The 16,547-nt window shown below is 34.6% G+C and overlaps 1 protein-coding gene across 1 annotated transcript in view; it reads right to left on the reverse strand.

Moving 5' to 3' along the window:
* ANKRD55 (ankyrin repeat domain 55) overlaps positions 1-16,547 on the reverse strand; it is a 97,887-nt gene that overhangs the window by 57,194 nt on the left and 24,146 nt on the right. Inside the window, exons 2-3 of the mRNA XM_031965229.1 lie at positions 12,734-12,856; positions 8,702-8,832 (exon numbers count right to left, since the gene is read on the reverse strand). Of these exons, the coding sequence (XP_031821089.1) occupies positions 8,702-8,832; positions 12,734-12,856 (254 nt within the window). The remainder of the gene's footprint in view (positions 1-8,701; positions 8,833-12,733; positions 12,857-16,547) is intronic.

Consider the following 16,547-nt stretch of genomic DNA (forward strand, 5'->3'; position numbering starts at 1 on the left):
GGGCACTAGAAAATTTCTTTTAAAAATTATCTCTGCTCTAAGCCTGAATATCTCAGATGAAGTAGCAAAGCCCTGGGGTGCGTTTACTTCTTAGGTTATAAGTCTTTTTAACCTTCAAAACAATGCCAGCCATCTCTAGCACTTCCTGCTACTTTTGATTCAAAGGATGTGGGTTACTAATCAAATTACCAACAGGTGGAAAGGAACAGAAATGAGTTAAAATTTAACTTTTAGTAAGAAAAATACCTCAAGGCCTCTCTACTCTGTTCCAAATCAGGTTTCCTGTCTTCTTCCAGTCTAGTGTAGAGAAGGTAAAAAAAGTCAAAGGTTTCATAGTTGCTTCAGAAAAATGAGTGAACAGATATGTTTTCTGGATGTCAAAAATAACAGCACTAAAATACAAAGTTCCTGTAAGGCAGGCCAACCTGTGGGCAAAGCAATTTGGAATTATGATAATAGAGTATCTAAAATGTCCCTCTTCTTTGGATCAGAGATCCCTTTGCTAGGAATATTATATAAATGAGGTAAATGACAGTAAACAAGATCCCATAGTCACAAAAATATTAATAACATAACTTTTTGTATTAGCAAAAGACTGCCAAAAAAGTAGATGTCCATTGATTAGGGCAATAAACAAGTGGTGAAATAAAAATGTAGTGGAATATATTAAGGAATAACATAAGGAATAAGAAATATAAAGAATTCATGTTAAGAATGTTAAGAAACCTGGGAAGACGTATGACCTAAAATTGAGGGAAGTAAACAAAATGGGAAAATTTATATATATATACATAGACATATATAATGATTACAACAGTGTAATCACTGGATTACACTGTTGTAATGGAAATGGAAAGAGCAATAAGAATAATGAAACTAAATACTATGTAATTATAATGACAAAGCTCAGATATCCAAAAGACAAAAAAAGTCCTCATCTTTTTAGATATGAGGCATTTGTAGTGCAAAACATTGCCTATATTTCTAGTAATTTTTGATGAATTGCTTTTGTATTCTTTATTATTGAATAGGATATATTTGGAAATTAAGGTAATATAAAAACAAGAAATATACATGCATTTAAAAAAATGAAGAATTTACCAAAGTGGGCGTGATTGATAGAGAAGCAGACAGAAAGAAAAAAAGGAAGAGAGAGATAGTAAGAGAGAAAAAACAAATGAAGAAATTAGAATCACATTAAAATTTGTAGATAAAATTATAATTTTGATGTAGTTTTGTGGAAAAGAAAAAAATATTGTTAATGGTAACTGGTGTCAAGGTTTTTTCTGGCCCTCTTAATAATATATGACACACCTTTTTGTAGTGGCTAGAAACTAGAAACTGAGTGGATGCCCATCAATTGGAGAATGGATGAATACATTATGGTATATGAATGTTATGGAATCTGTAAGAAACAACCAGCAGGATGATTTCAGAGAGGCCTGGAGAGACCTACATGAACTGATGCTGAGTGAAATGAGCAGAACCAGGAGATCATTATACATAGCAACAAGAAGACTATATGATAATTAATTCTGATGGACGTGACTCTCTTCAACAATGAGATGATTCAAACCAGTTCCACTTGTTCAGTGATGAAGAAAGCCATATACACCCAGAGAGAGGACTATGGGAACTGAGTGTGGACCAAAACATAGCATTCTCACTCTCTCTGTTGTTGTTTGCTTGCATTTTGTTTTCTTTTGCAGTTTTTTCTTCCTTCTTGATCTGATTTCTCTTGTGCAGCAAGATAACTGTATAAATATGTATACATATATTGGATATAACATGTATTTCAACATATTTAACAGGTATTGGACTACCTGCCAGCTAGGGGAAGGGGGTGGGAGGAAAGAGGGGAAAATATGGAACAGAAGGTTTTGCAAGGGCCAATGTTGAAAAATTACCCATCCATATATTTTGTAAATAAAAAGCTTTAATTAAAAAAAAAAGAGAGAGAGAGGAAAAAAATAATATATGGCACAGTACACTGCTTTGGATTGCTATTCACCAAGTAATCAAATTATTGTCAAACAAATTATCCCATAAAACTAAGTAAGAGAAAAAATATATATAATTAGGAGAACAAAAGTAAAAGCCTTTTTGTTTTGTTTTGGATAAGCTTTAAATGTCAAAGGTATTTGAGCAGACATAGATCTGGCATATATATTTTATAGTTTGGAATATTTTTGCAAATTTTGTAAAAATTACTGAAAATTTTCCCTAAATTATTTCCTCAAATATTTTTCCTAAAAATCAGAAGCTCAGTGGATTTATTTATCTGTATAATATACAACAATCCAATTCAAATTTGTCATATACAAATTATTTGGATTGTTACCACCTCGGATGATCTAAAAAACACTTATTAACTTTTCTCAGGCTAATTAGTATGCTTAGCTTTCTCCCTCTTTCACTTCTGCCCTTTCTCTCCACTCTCTCCTAGTCAATAAAATACGATTTCATGCGTTGAATCAGTTTAAATCAACAGTGACTAAGGAAATAAATGTAGGTATAAAGGGAAGGGGAAATCAATTAAGTGAAGGACTGAACTTTTAAGCAAGTGAGGATATAACCTTTCTACCTTTCTGCTGGATTACATAGACTACATGCAATATTTTCTGTCTGCTGCCAATATAATATGTAGAACTTTGACGATTTAATTTCTACCATTCATGGCTAAGGGTCAAGAGTGATAATGTGATGATAAAAAGTCTTCTGGCTTGCCAAGAAGACAGAAACATAATGACACAGTGGAAATGGAGCCAGAACTGAGTATGTTTACAAAAGCTTTTCACTCTTTTCCTTGATAGCTTTTGAGTGAGTGGAATTGGTAGATGAGGGAAATTAGTACCTATCATCTATCTGGTTGCCATGTGTCCATGAATACATGGCAACTTGAGGGTTTTGTTTGTTGGTATTTGTTTTATTTTTTGTGTTTATTCTGCACTGATCATAGGTGATTGAGCATGAATTGCATTAAGTTATGGTCCTATGAACTTTGAAAGTTCAGAAAAGCCATCAGAGATTCAGTAACTGGAGTCAGCAAGAGAGGTCACTTGAGCCAGTGTTACCAACATTTGAGTCTGGTGAGGAGCCATCCTCCCAAGGACCAATCTGCTTGACTCAGGCCAGTAGTAAATCAACCCGGTACCCAAGATACTATGTCCTGAAAACAAGAGAACAACTTGTCCATGAATGATGTCACATTTAGAAGTGAACTTGGTGGTGACTCTGAAAAGATAACAGGAATTTCAAAGCTGGAGGATACCTCTGGATTATGTATCTTCTCTATATGACTGCTCCAAGACTTTGGTAATTCAAGTCTGAACCCCCTCAAACTCCCAATGGACTTTATGTGTGTATCTGTGTAACAGGGGAGAATGTGCCTGTTTGTTTGAATGGGTATTTCATTTGAACTGTCTTTGATATACTTGCTTAGTAGATAACCCATTATAAAAGATGATTGAGCAATTGGTATTAACTGGCTAATCAATTATGGGAGGAGCACACAAGTAGGGGATAATGAGCAGTAGTACTAAAATCCAGCTAACCACCCTCTGGAGTCCTAGACTGACTGTGTATGTTAAGATTTGGGTGAATGAACGCAGAGGGGTATTACATATGGCAAGGGCCATGTTAAACCAAAAAAAAAAAAGTCATCTGTGTGGGAGTAACTGAGAGGTTGGTTTTTTTTTTTTTTTTTTTTTTTTTTTTTTTGGTCTCTATCTTTAACATGTTCTATTATTCTGCTATTTTGAATCTGAGTTCTCACTAGATTCAGAGAATGTTTGAACTAGCAGTAGCCTTAGAAATCATCTGGTCCAATTAGTTCATTTTAGGGATAGAGACCCTGAAACACAGTTATAGGAACCTAGTTCTCGTCTCTCAGTCAAAACTATAAACTCCAAAGAAAACACTGTTCTCAGTTTATACTAGCTCTGTGTGACCTCTGCTAAACACAATGGTTCTTGTCAACTGGAAAACCCTTCTCTACTGCATTTCCCTCACAGTGCCCTCAACAAGATGTTCTTTTCAGTCTCCTGGTTAGGTATCTCATTTTAAAAAACCCAGTTATTTTGAAACTTTGGAAGAAATACAGTTGGTTATTATTATTAGTATGACTGTTGGTCACCATGAAACATTTGGCTGATACCTGTCCCTTGATATTGCCTGCTCTAACATCCCAAATTCATTCAGCCTCCTCCTTAGGCTCCAACGAAAAAGCCACCAGCAGGCATTTATTAAGCACCTATAGTGTACCATGTATGCTGCTGAGTGATGGGGATAAAAGCAAAAAGTGAAACAATTCCTGCCCTCATGGATAAATTTACTTTCTATCTGGGAAGACATGTATGCATCTATATTATTAAAGCCATTACGGTTGAACCAATGGTATGGAGATCTAGATTTGCTAACACAGCCTGTTGCTCATATAGCTTAGATGACCTTGAGTCACAGCATGACTCATTTTGAAAACTTGATGAATTTGAAATAATACCAGTATGGACATTATTGATATTAGTGCAGCTTGTAGACTTTACCAACTCTCTCATCTTGTATGATTCTTATCTGTGTCTTTCTCTATACCATCTAAGGAAATCTTCTTGAAGAGTGGAACATCTTCGTTTGATTATTTTTGGGGGGGGAAGAGGAAGGGATAGAATCAGTACCATCCAGGAACCACTCATTTGTTGGCCTTTCATTCACATACATGATAAGCTTATTTCCTTTTCTGGTCATGCATGTCCTTGAAAATGTTATTTAATCTACTATAATACTTATGTACAATCATTGTTGGTAATATACTGCAGTCTCCTCATACTGGCTATATGTCCCTCCCTTGCCTTTTAGTTATTTGCAATTATGGCACTTAAAGACTGGGTTGTAAGTTGAGTGGAAGACCTGTACTTTCACTGGGAAAGTATTGATACTAAAAACAAAAGGCAAAACAAAACAAAAAACTTTTACTTCAGGGAGAAAGTTAGTATCAGTAGAAATATTATGCATTTTACTTAATATGATCTAATCTGGTCTCTCTATCTTACTCAATTCTGAGTCCAACTTGTTCCTCTATAGTAGCAGTTCAAAATCTAGATACTAATGGAATAATTCAAAAAACCACTCATCCAACTAAAGGACAGTACTAGGTAATGTGTGTGTGTGTGTGTGAATCCATTTTGTTTTTCCAATATGAATGGTTAAACCAATACTTTTTGAGTGAGTATGAATTTCATTCAGATTTTGTTTTTTTGGGGGATCAACAAGGGCAGTGAGGTGGTATAGTGGATAGAAGTTAGGAAGACTCATCTCTTTGAATTCAAATATGGCCTCAGATACTTAATAGTTATGTGATTCTGAGCAAGTCACTTAATCCCATTTGCCTCAATATCTTCATCTATGAAATGAACTGGAGAAGGAAATGAGGAACCATTCCAGTATCTTGTCAAGAAAACCCTACATGGGGTCATGAAGTATCATACATGAGTGAAATGACTAAACAACAAAAAGGGTCAATGAAATTAGTACAGTATTATCTATGCAAAGGGATATTTTGAGGATCTTTGTATGTGTATAGAATCCTTCTTCAATTTGAACTCTGTGCAAGGGATTGGGTTGCTTTATATCTTGCTTAGTAGTCAATAAAATATCTGTGTTCACATCTCATATGATTTAAAAAAATAATCTTAATATAGAGATACTACTTTTTTTGAAGAAAGACATTATGTATATTATTCTCCTAAATGTTTTTTTGGGGGAGGGGGGATCATTAAATAGACAAAGAAAGATCTTATATTGTCTGTTACCTAAGTTAGTTATATGATTATGAAAATTTTTGCTTTACTCTAGAAAATCATTCACAGAAGTCTGCCTGATCTGTTTATATATCTTCATGCAGGACAATTTTCATTTATGTATAAATCAGAAGTGTAGAACTCATGGCCTTCAAAATTTCTGATATTGGCTAAAGCCATATTGAAATGTAAGTGGGAAATATTTAATAAATACATGAAAATATATACAATATATATAATGTTAATTCATGATTAAATGAATATGCAATTCATAGGGATCTGTTTCTGATTGAGTTTGACATCATTGTTACAGACCTTTCCCATAATGATTTTATAGTCAAGAAAGTAGGCATATTATTAGAGTTTCTGATTATTGTTAAAATATATTCAATCATCTTCTTCATTTTTTTAGAAGAAAGGAGACATTTCCTTCTTTAATATATCATGAAAATGCCATGAGTTTAAAAGTATGTAATTTTTAATAGGTCCTTCCACCCCTCCCTGTTAAATATTTGATCAGATCCAGAAATGCTTTTCAACATCATCTTTGGTGTCATTTCCATTTCCTCATGTGGGCAAATATTGAGGATATTGAATATAAATGTGATGACTCCACTCTTGTCACTGATGAGAAATTACACTAGAGAAACTCTAGAAGATTTGTTTCATTTCCTAACTCTCTATTGTCCCAAATGTTTCAGGATAAGCTAGTTTCCTCAGATCTCACACTCAGACTTCTTTTCTCCTGCCATTACATCTTTTATGAACAAATATTGCCCATCACCTGAAACCATTCTCCTTCCACATGTATCTCATCTACATATTTCTACACGTGACTTTGTACTCTGTCATGGTCTTTCTGTTTGACAAGCTATTTCCTATTTGTACAGGATGGGTGGTTTCTTGCCAGGTATATTGTAGAAGGCAGTCTTATTCTAGTGCATGATAGACTGAATGGGATAGTCCTTCAAGTTCTGAGATATGGTTTTGGTCAGATTTGAGTATTTGTTGGATTCTATTCATAGTGAGATACTCAGGCTTATCTGCTTTCTACTTTTCTTCACACACATAGTTCAGGCTTTGAATTTAATAAAGAAAATGATGAAAAGTTATTGTGTTTATTAATTTCTATACAGTATATCATAATGTACATTTTGTCATCTACTTTATAATTGATTTTTTACCTAATGTTTACTTCTTTTCTTTTTTTCTTTCTTTTTCTTATTAGAGCTTTTTATTTTTCAAAACATATGCATGGACATTAGCCCTTGCAAAATCCTGTGTTCCAATTCCCCCCACACCTTCTCCCATGCCCTCCCCTAGATGGCAAGTTATCCAATATATGTTAAATATGGTAGAAATATATGTTAAATCCAATATACATATATATATATACATATTTATACAATTATCATGCCACACAAGAAAAAAAGAGAAATAAAATAAAATGCAAGTAAACAACTACAAAAAGAGTGAAAATGCTATGTTGTGAACCACACTCAGTTCCCTCAGTTCTCTCTCTGGGTAGAGATGTTTCTCTTTATCACTGAACAATTGGAACTGGTTTGAATCATCTCATTTGTGAAGAGAGCCACTTCCATCAGAATTGATCATCATAAAGTCTTGTTGTTGCCATGTATCTCCTGGTTCTGCTCATTTCATTTAGCATAATTTCATGTAAGTCTCTCCAGGCTTCTCTGAAATCATCATGTTTACTTCTTTTCAATGAACTACTCATCCAACTTAAGGACAGTAGCTGGGAAATGTGTGTGTGTGTGTGTGTGTGTGTGCGTGTTTGCGTGTGTTTTAATGTTTTATATATTGTGCTTTCAATATTATAAGGTATTTTATTATTTATCCATGTAAAATGAAATATTCAATAAAAACTACCTATTCACTTAAATGTTAACTGATAGCTTGTGTTCAGGGCTGAGCTGGACAAAATTGTTGCATGGGGATTAGATTTATTCAAAAAACATTTACTGAGCACTTACTAAATGCAAGGCATGGTATTAGTGAAAAATAATTTACAAAGCTTAAAGTCTTATAAAATCATTCTCTTTGAAATGTACAACACAGCACTATGATGGCTAAATTTTTACTTTGGGGATGCAGATGATGATAATAATAGTAAAATAATAACAATTAGTTATTGTGGAAATAGTTTTGGGTCTGGAATCAGGAAGACCTAAATTCAAATATGGCCTTAGACACTTACTAGCTGTGTGTGTCTGGATAAGTCACTTAACATTGGGTACCTCAGTTTTTTCATCTGTAAAATGATCTGGAGAAGGAAATAGCAAACCATTCCAGTATCTCTGCCAAGAAAATCCCAAATGGGGCCACAAAAAGTTGGATATGACTGAGAAACAACAGTCATCTTTTATATACTGCTTTATCTTATACACTGCATTAAGGCTAGCAAAACACTTTACAATTATTATCTTATCCTCACAACAACTCTGGGAGGTAGATATTATTATAATCCCACCACCACTTTATAGATAAGAAAATAGAGGTAGATAAGGGTTAAGTGACTTGTCCAGAATCACAGAGCTCATAAATATCTGAGACAGGCTTTGAATCCAGATCTTCTTAAATCCAGAAATAGCAGCTATGCCTCTTTAATCTGCAATAACCTGCTCCTTTTTTCTCATTGGACCCCCCCCCCATATGCCAACTGACTTTTCATATTTAAATGTTTCCCTTAATTTCTGTAGATGTCCAGTACTCTATCTACCTAGTCACTCCTCAACATTAGAAAAAAACTTAAAATCTCCTCCTCCATTTGCTGCTTATAAAAATCAAAATAACTTTCTTACTGCTACTCAACCATTGTATTTTTAATTCTTTCCCCTTGTCCTGCCCTTGATTTTTCTTCTTCTGTGACAGACATAAAGTTATACCTCATAAGTTGCTAGTGATAAGCTAGTGCGCCCACAGGAATCTTGAGTATTAATATTGGCTCCCATTTTCAGCAATAGCTTCACCGTGTCAACCTGACGACCAGAGACAGCATGTATCAAAGGGGTACAACCTGGAAAAAAATATTTAAATACCCCTTAAAATGTTGCATTTGTTAGATTGATAAGCAATAATTTATTTTAGAACATCAAGTCCCCTGGAGACAAATGAATAATAATAATAATAGAAACCCTGCTGTTCAACCTTACAATGATTTTTGGCAAAAGAAAATTGCTGCTATATCTTGTATAAATTAACTCCCTATCTAATCTTATTTCAGCATATTTTTGGAAAAAACTCATTAATTAATGAGATCTAAATGTTTGACTAAAAATTTCTCACATAAAGATCTATGCAAGCATTAATTATGCAATAATGAAAATAGGAAAATATATTAAGCAACATTTTGTAGGCAATATTCTACAATAGACCACATAATCATGGTCACATGGCTTCACTGGAAGATGAGTATCTAAGATCCTTCTGTGTGTTTAAATTGATGCAGCAAAATGCAGAATTGGAACTCTCCTTGACTTTGTCCCTCCCATGCATAGGATGATATCATCCAGTTTTCTATGAAAGATGTGAATGCACAGATTATTCACTGAGCACACACAAGGGAGGTATAAACCAGGAATACATCTTTTAATGAATCAACAAACATTTATTAATTGCTTACTATGTGATGTGTTGGAGATAATAAATATAAACATGAGATAATAATTACCCTCAAAGAGTTTATGTTATATGTACTTATTTAAGTAAGATACAAAATAAATACAATAAGATTTTAGCAAGGAAACTACAAGGTAAGGAGATAAACTTCATGTTGAAGGTGGTCTATGAACTGAGCTTTGAAAGAAACAAGAGTTTCTAAAGGGTAGAGGGGAAGGGATTAGGCCTCTGGGATGGATTGGGGAAAGGGGTTTATCAGTGAAAGGGTGTAGCCAATTTGTCTGGCTCACAGAATCTCTCTGTGTGTGAATAATGTATAATAAAATGAGAAAGGTAGGTTAGGAATAGATCTGAAGGGCTTTGAGTGCCAAATGAAGGGATTTCTATTTGATCCTTATGAAAATAAAGAGACGTTTGAGTGTATTAGTGAAATGATCACACTTATGCTTTAAGAAAATCACATTAGAAGCTAAGTTATATGGAAGATCTAATGGAGAGATAAGAGCCTTGAAGTAGGGAGGACTAACTAGGAAACTATTGCAATAGTATAGTCAAGTGGTGATAAAGACCTGAAACAGAAGTTAGGAAGAGTGGCTATGTGATTGGAACAAAGGAAATGGATATGAGAGATACAGAGGAAGAATATCAAGATTTGTTAACTGAATGAATCTGTGAAGTGAGTGTTTGAGGAGTTGAGGATATCAAGATTGTGAACCAATGAAACTTAAGGAATGGTGTTGACTTTGAAAGAAATATGTAAGTATGGACAAAAGTTACATTTTTGGAAAAAGGTGAATTCTTTTGGGAGCATGTTGAATTTTGAGAGGCCAATTTCTAAAATATATAGAGAATTGACTCAAATTCAAGCCATTCTCCAATTGATAAATGATCAAAGGATATGAACAGGCAATTTTCAGATGAAGAAATTGAAATTATTTGTAGCCACATGAAAAGGTGCTCCAAATCAATATTGATCAGAGAAATGCAAATTAAGACAACTCTGAGATACCACTACACACCTCTCAAATTGGCTAAGATGACAGGAAAAGAGAATGACTAATGTTGGAGTGGATATGGGAAAACTAGGACACATACATTGTTGGTGGAACTGTGAACGGATCCAACCATTCTGGAGAGCAGTTAGGGACTATGTTCAAAAAGTTATCAAACTGTGCATACCCTTTGATCCAGCAGTGTTTCTACTGAGCCTGTATCCCAAAGAGATCTTAAAGGAGGGAAAGGGACCCACATGTGCAAAAATGTTTGTGGAAGCCCTTTTTGTAGTGGCAAGAAATTGGAAACTGAATGGATGCCCATCAATTGGATGAATAAGTATAGTATATGAATGTTATGTAATATTATTTTTCTGTAAGAAATGACCAGCAGGATGATTTCAGAGAGGCCTAGAGAGACTTACGTGAACTGATGCTAAGTGAAATGAGCAGAACCAGGAGATCATTGTACACGGCAACAACAAGATTATACAATAATCAGTTCTGATGGATGTAGCTCTCTTCAACATTGAGATGATTCAAACTAGTTCCACTTGTTCAGTGATGAAGAGAGCCTTCTACACTAAAGAGAGAACTGTGAGAACAGTGTGGAACACAATTTTTAGCATTCTCACTCTCTCTGTTGTTATTTGCTTGCATTTTTTTCTTTCTCAGTTTTTCTTTTTCTTCCTTCTTGATCTGATTTCTCTTGTGCAGCAAGATAACTGTATAAATATGTATACATATATTGGATTTAACATATACTTTAACATATTTAACATGTATTGGTCTACCTGCCCCCTAGGGGAGAGGATGGGGGGAAGGAGGGGGAAAATTTGGAACAGAAGGTTCTGCAAGGACCAATGTTGGAAAAATTAACCATGCATATGCTTTGTAAATAAAAAGCTTTAATTTACAAAAAAAGAATTTTGAGAGACTTGCAGGACATATAGTTTGAAACATACAATAGGCAACTAAAGATGCAAAAATGGAGCTTAAGAGAGTGACTGGTAATGGAGAGATAGATCGGAATCATCAGCAATAGAATTGATAATTGAACTCCTGGGAGCTGATAAGTTCACTAAATAAAATAGCATAGAGAAGAAGAGGACCACAAAAAAGAGCCTTGGGGTATACCTATAGTTAGGGAGCATAATGTGTAGAATAGTCTAGCAAAGGAGACCCAAAGGAGCCTCAGGTAGATAGAAGAACCAAGAGGAAAGAAAAACCCAGAAAAGAGAGTTTTCTAGAACAAAGTGGTCAATAATGTCAAATATTGGAGAGGAAGAGGAAAAAAAAAAAGATGAGTTCTGAGAAAAGGCTCCAGACCCGAAATGAGCAGGTTCAGTTGAGTTATGCGGTCAGAAGTCAAGTTGCAAAGGATTGAGAATAGAGTGAAGGAGAGGAATGGGAGGAAATGAATATAGACAGCTTCTTTTTTTTTCTTTTAAGAATTTTACAAACAAAGCAAAAGCAACAGAATAATATCTTTGGAGCATAGTAGGATCTAGCAAGGGTTAATTTAAAGATGGGAGAGACTTCAAAGGATTTAATAAGATGCAAAGAAAAAAATATAAGAAACTGAGTATTAGAGAGTAAGAGAGTGAGGATAATTTAGGGACTAATTGCTAAAGAAGGCAATAATTTAAATGTTATTTGTGTTAATAGATAATAGGTTTATTATTGTTAGTTTAAAGTGAATCAATAAATGTTTTTAAATTTATGTGTTTTAATTTCTAATGCAATAAATATTGTTAGATATAACTCATATAGAGAATGTTCTTTGGGGATCCTCAATAATCTTTTAAATATGAAAAATAATCATACTTTCCAAAGCAAAAATAATTAGTAGAAAGGTGGTAGTGTTTTGTATATTTTTGCAAATATTTTTAATGTCTGGCCTAATAGAAGTCCTCATTTCCACATTAATACTGTTGTGGTGTGTTATTTTGGTTGAAGTTCATGAAGAAAATCTAGCCTTATGCAGACATGTAGTTGGAAAAGAAAGTAGTTTAATAAACCAAGCTCCAGGTAGATGGAGGGATAGCTTGCAGTTTTCCTTGGACAGGCAAACTAGGAAATTGGTAGTTGCAAGAAATCTCACATCATGGGGATCCTTGGCCATCTAGGCTTGAGGTGCTTACAGTGAGAACAAACATGGATCTGCCATAGGGCTAGTTGGGAGGGATTCTTCCTTGACAACAATTTGTCAGATAACATTCATTGCATTAATATTGCTTATCTTGGAAAATTGACCCAAAGGGGTAAAAGTTAGTTTCTCAGGACTATGATGAATAGGCATCTTACCTTCACTGTCACAGCACTCTAGAATTGAAGGGTCTTCCCGAATCACTGCTGTCAATGTGTCGACATCTCCATTTTCTGCTGCCTGGTAAACCACGGTCAGGTCAGTTTCCTCAGCTGATTCACCTTAATAAATTAGAGATAGTGGCTAGAGTATATGAAGTTTCTTCATTATGATAAATTTCACACACAAATAATAATAAAAATCCTCTTTTTGAAGTATTGAAGAATCAGAAAATTCTATAATGATCCAGAGAAGTATACTGAATCATTGGGAATCTATTTACCCTTGCCACTTCTAAAGCATCATGTATACACTGTGTGGTTGAGAGAACAAGACACGAATATTGGAAAATAAGGATATATTCTGAGGTCTGTTAGTGTGTCCTGGAATATTACTTTGCTTTTCACTGCCTTAGTTTCCCCTCCTATAAAAGAGACATCCTAATCCTTACCACCTAAATCAGTACATGAATGGATGAAATTCATTCAGTTGGCAAAGAACTATTTGTTCAGCGTACATTGCATGCAAAGCACTGTGCTAAGTTTTTTTTGGGGGGGGAAATATATGAATAAATCAGATTCCTGCTTAGAATAAATCAGATAAAACAGCTTATGGAGCTGTTCCTGGCAGAATACTGCCATATCATCTGCATTAACAGCAAAAATGCTTAATAGATTAAGAACTGGTTTTAAAGCCAGGAAGATCCATGTTCAAGTTGTGCTCATGACATAAGTGACTGGCTATATCATGCTAAGTGAAACACTTATCTTCTCAGTGTTTTAGACAATTTTTTAAGATTATAACTTGCAGGAAAAGTGATGACCTAGGTTGTAGAAGAAGTTTCCCCACCTGGGAATTCCCTATATTACTAAATTCACTCCCTAAAATCTGCATTAGGGATATGTACATCAATGAACTGAGAAATAATACTATCAAACATGACTTCAGAATTGTGTCTAGTCTAGTTATTCTGAGGAAGCAGAGGATGCATTGGGAGTTCAGTTCTGTTGACCTAAAGATTCTGGAGATTTGTGCAATTGCATGGTGGTGTCTGGGAAGTGCTTTAAAGGTCTGAATCTGGCCAATAGAAAGCCAAAACTGGCCTATCAAAGCTCAGAGTAGTTTCAGTTATGGAGCTCAGTTTTCTAGGAATGGGGAAGATGAGGTGGAGATGATAGCTTAAGTAGGCAGCAGTGAAGTCTGTTTAATTCTTACTTATCCATTAAAATGTAGCTTAGATGCCTACATAGAGTTTTCCATGCTCCCTTCAGATCAGAATTGAATTTATTTTTCAGACCTCAAAATAACTAATAACTTTCTAATGCCCTTATTATTTAATGTAAGTAAACTATAATTTATTTTCCCCCATCTAAAAGTATTTTATTTTTTCCAATTACATGTAAAAATAGTTTTCAACATTCACTTTTATAGATTTTGAGTCCCACATTATTTCCTCCTTCTGTCTTTCTTCTTCCCATCTCCAAGATGGCAATCTAATATAAATTATTATAAAAACCATAGTTTATTATACATTAATAGTTATATTATGGTTATTTGTGATTTTGTCTCTGAATGGTATATCCTCTGTGATGTACCCTTTGTGATCTGATTTAAATTTTCTGTCTCTTCTAGCATATAGCCAGTGCTCTCTACCCACAGTATGGGTTTAGTGAATGTTTGCTGAATAAATTGCTAACTACTTTCCAATAAAAGATACCTTGGAAATGCCCTAAGATGTCATCCTTAGCAGAGGTACCTGCATTTTAAAATGGGATTCTTGATGAAGAAAAATTTTCAAGACTAAAAAGAATGAAAACTTTGATTGTGGAATTGAGATGTGTGTGTAATTTTTCTTTGGAAGGATATAATCTTTCTGTAGATCCTCAATGATACTACATAGTTACCTGTTATATCTTCTGATAAAACAAGTCTTGTTCTCTAATAACTAGGATTTTACATAATGCCAGAATCAAAAAATATTTCAGAGATCCTGTCCTTCAATATTCTCACTTATATCCCACAGCCCCTCATTTTTTTTTATTATACCTTTTTATTTACAAGTTATATGCATGGGTAATTTTACAGCATTGACAACAAAGGAACAAACCTTTTGTTCCAATTTTTCCCCTCCTTCCCCCTACTCCCTCCCCCAGATGGCAGGTTGACCAATACATGTTAAATATGTTAAAGTATAAATTAAATACAAAATAAGTATACATGTCCAAACAGCTATTTTGCTGTACAAAAAGAATCAGACTCTGAAATATTGTACAATTAGCCTTGTAGGAAATTTTTTAAAAATGCAGAAAGGCAAAAATATAGGGATTGGGAATTCTATATAATGGTTCTTAGTCATCTCCCAGAGTTCTTTTGCTGGGTGTAGCTGGTTCAGTTCATTTCTGCTCCGTTGGAACTGATTTGGTTCATCTCATTGCTGAAGATGAATTCCATCAGAATTGATCATCATTGAATTGTTGAATGATCTCCTGCACAGCCCCTTATTTTAAAGATGAAAAAACAAACTTAAAGAGGAGATTAGATTGGCTTGAAATCACATATTCAAGACTTGAAGTGAATCTTGAATCCTTTGCTTTACCTCATATTGCCTGTCCTGGGAAGATATTTTATAGAAGTACCAGCTTCCTAGAACATTCAACTTTAGGGACTGCTAAGTCAGTTTGTACTTTTTTGGCAAATGTTTGGTGATTGTCATATTGACATAGATATCACATATGGAAATCAGCTCAAGATCAAATTTGGGGTCATGGAATCTAACCTCAAGTGGAGCCAGTGATAGACTATTTGTAATAAGCATCGCATTTGGAAACATACAAGATTTCAATACCAAAAGGTTGACCACCAGGTGATGATATTTTTTAAAAAAAATATTGCAGCAATTCCTAAAACTGTCTGTTAAGGTATGAAAGGAACACTAAACTACTGAAATAACCTTCCACTTTTTAGGTATTACTAAACACTACTCCCTTCCAATCACCACTAAGAAATCTCTGGTTTCTGATGGTGAATTCAGAGCAGCCACTCAGCTGAATGCTCCAAACATTCCCCTCCGAAATAAAGTTGTTTTAATAATTTAATTATACCTCAAATGAAATTCTGAAGTGGCAGGACTTCAGGGGAAGTCAGGGAAAGACATTTTTCTGGCCTATAAAAACTTAGGAGGATGGCAGAAGTCAGTGATACTGAGGTGGAGATCTGTCTAGCTCCCATATAATATGGCCTCAGAACCAGCAGCCTCAGAACTTCTCAGTCTAGAAATGATAAGAGGGTAGGACCACTAGTCAGAAAAAGATTACAGGGAGCTGTTTTTTGGCACTGGGCCCTAGGGTTAATTGTCAACTCTATTGCTAATACACAGATTTAGGTTACAGGTCCACAGTGAAGAGAAGTGTTTATGATGGGTCACAAGGTAGCAAGGGTCCTGATCACATTTCCAAAGCAGAGAAGACTTAGCATTTGCAGCTGCAACAGTTCAGGGTTCCTTTCTGGGTAAAAATTAGAGCACAGAGCAGAAAAACATTAACCACAGCTCTCCCTTATCACCTCACCTTAGAAGTACTGAAAATTTTCAGATCCCCCACAACAAAGTCTAAAAACAGCAGTGAGATATATGAAAGTAATGAAATATTATTGTTCTATAAAAATATTGTGAACAAGCTGATTTTAGAAAGGCCTGGAAAGATTTACATGAAATGACACTGAGCAAAACAACAGAACCAAGAATACATTGTACACAATAACAGCAAGGATGTACTATGATCAACTATGAAAGCTTAGGTTTTTCCCAGTGGTTCA

Source organism: Sarcophilus harrisii, chromosome 1 (genome assembly GCF_902635505.1).
Source record: "Sarcophilus harrisii chromosome 1, mSarHar1.11, whole genome shotgun sequence".
NCBI classification, from domain to species: Eukaryota; Metazoa; Chordata; class Mammalia; order Dasyuromorphia; family Dasyuridae; genus Sarcophilus; species Sarcophilus harrisii.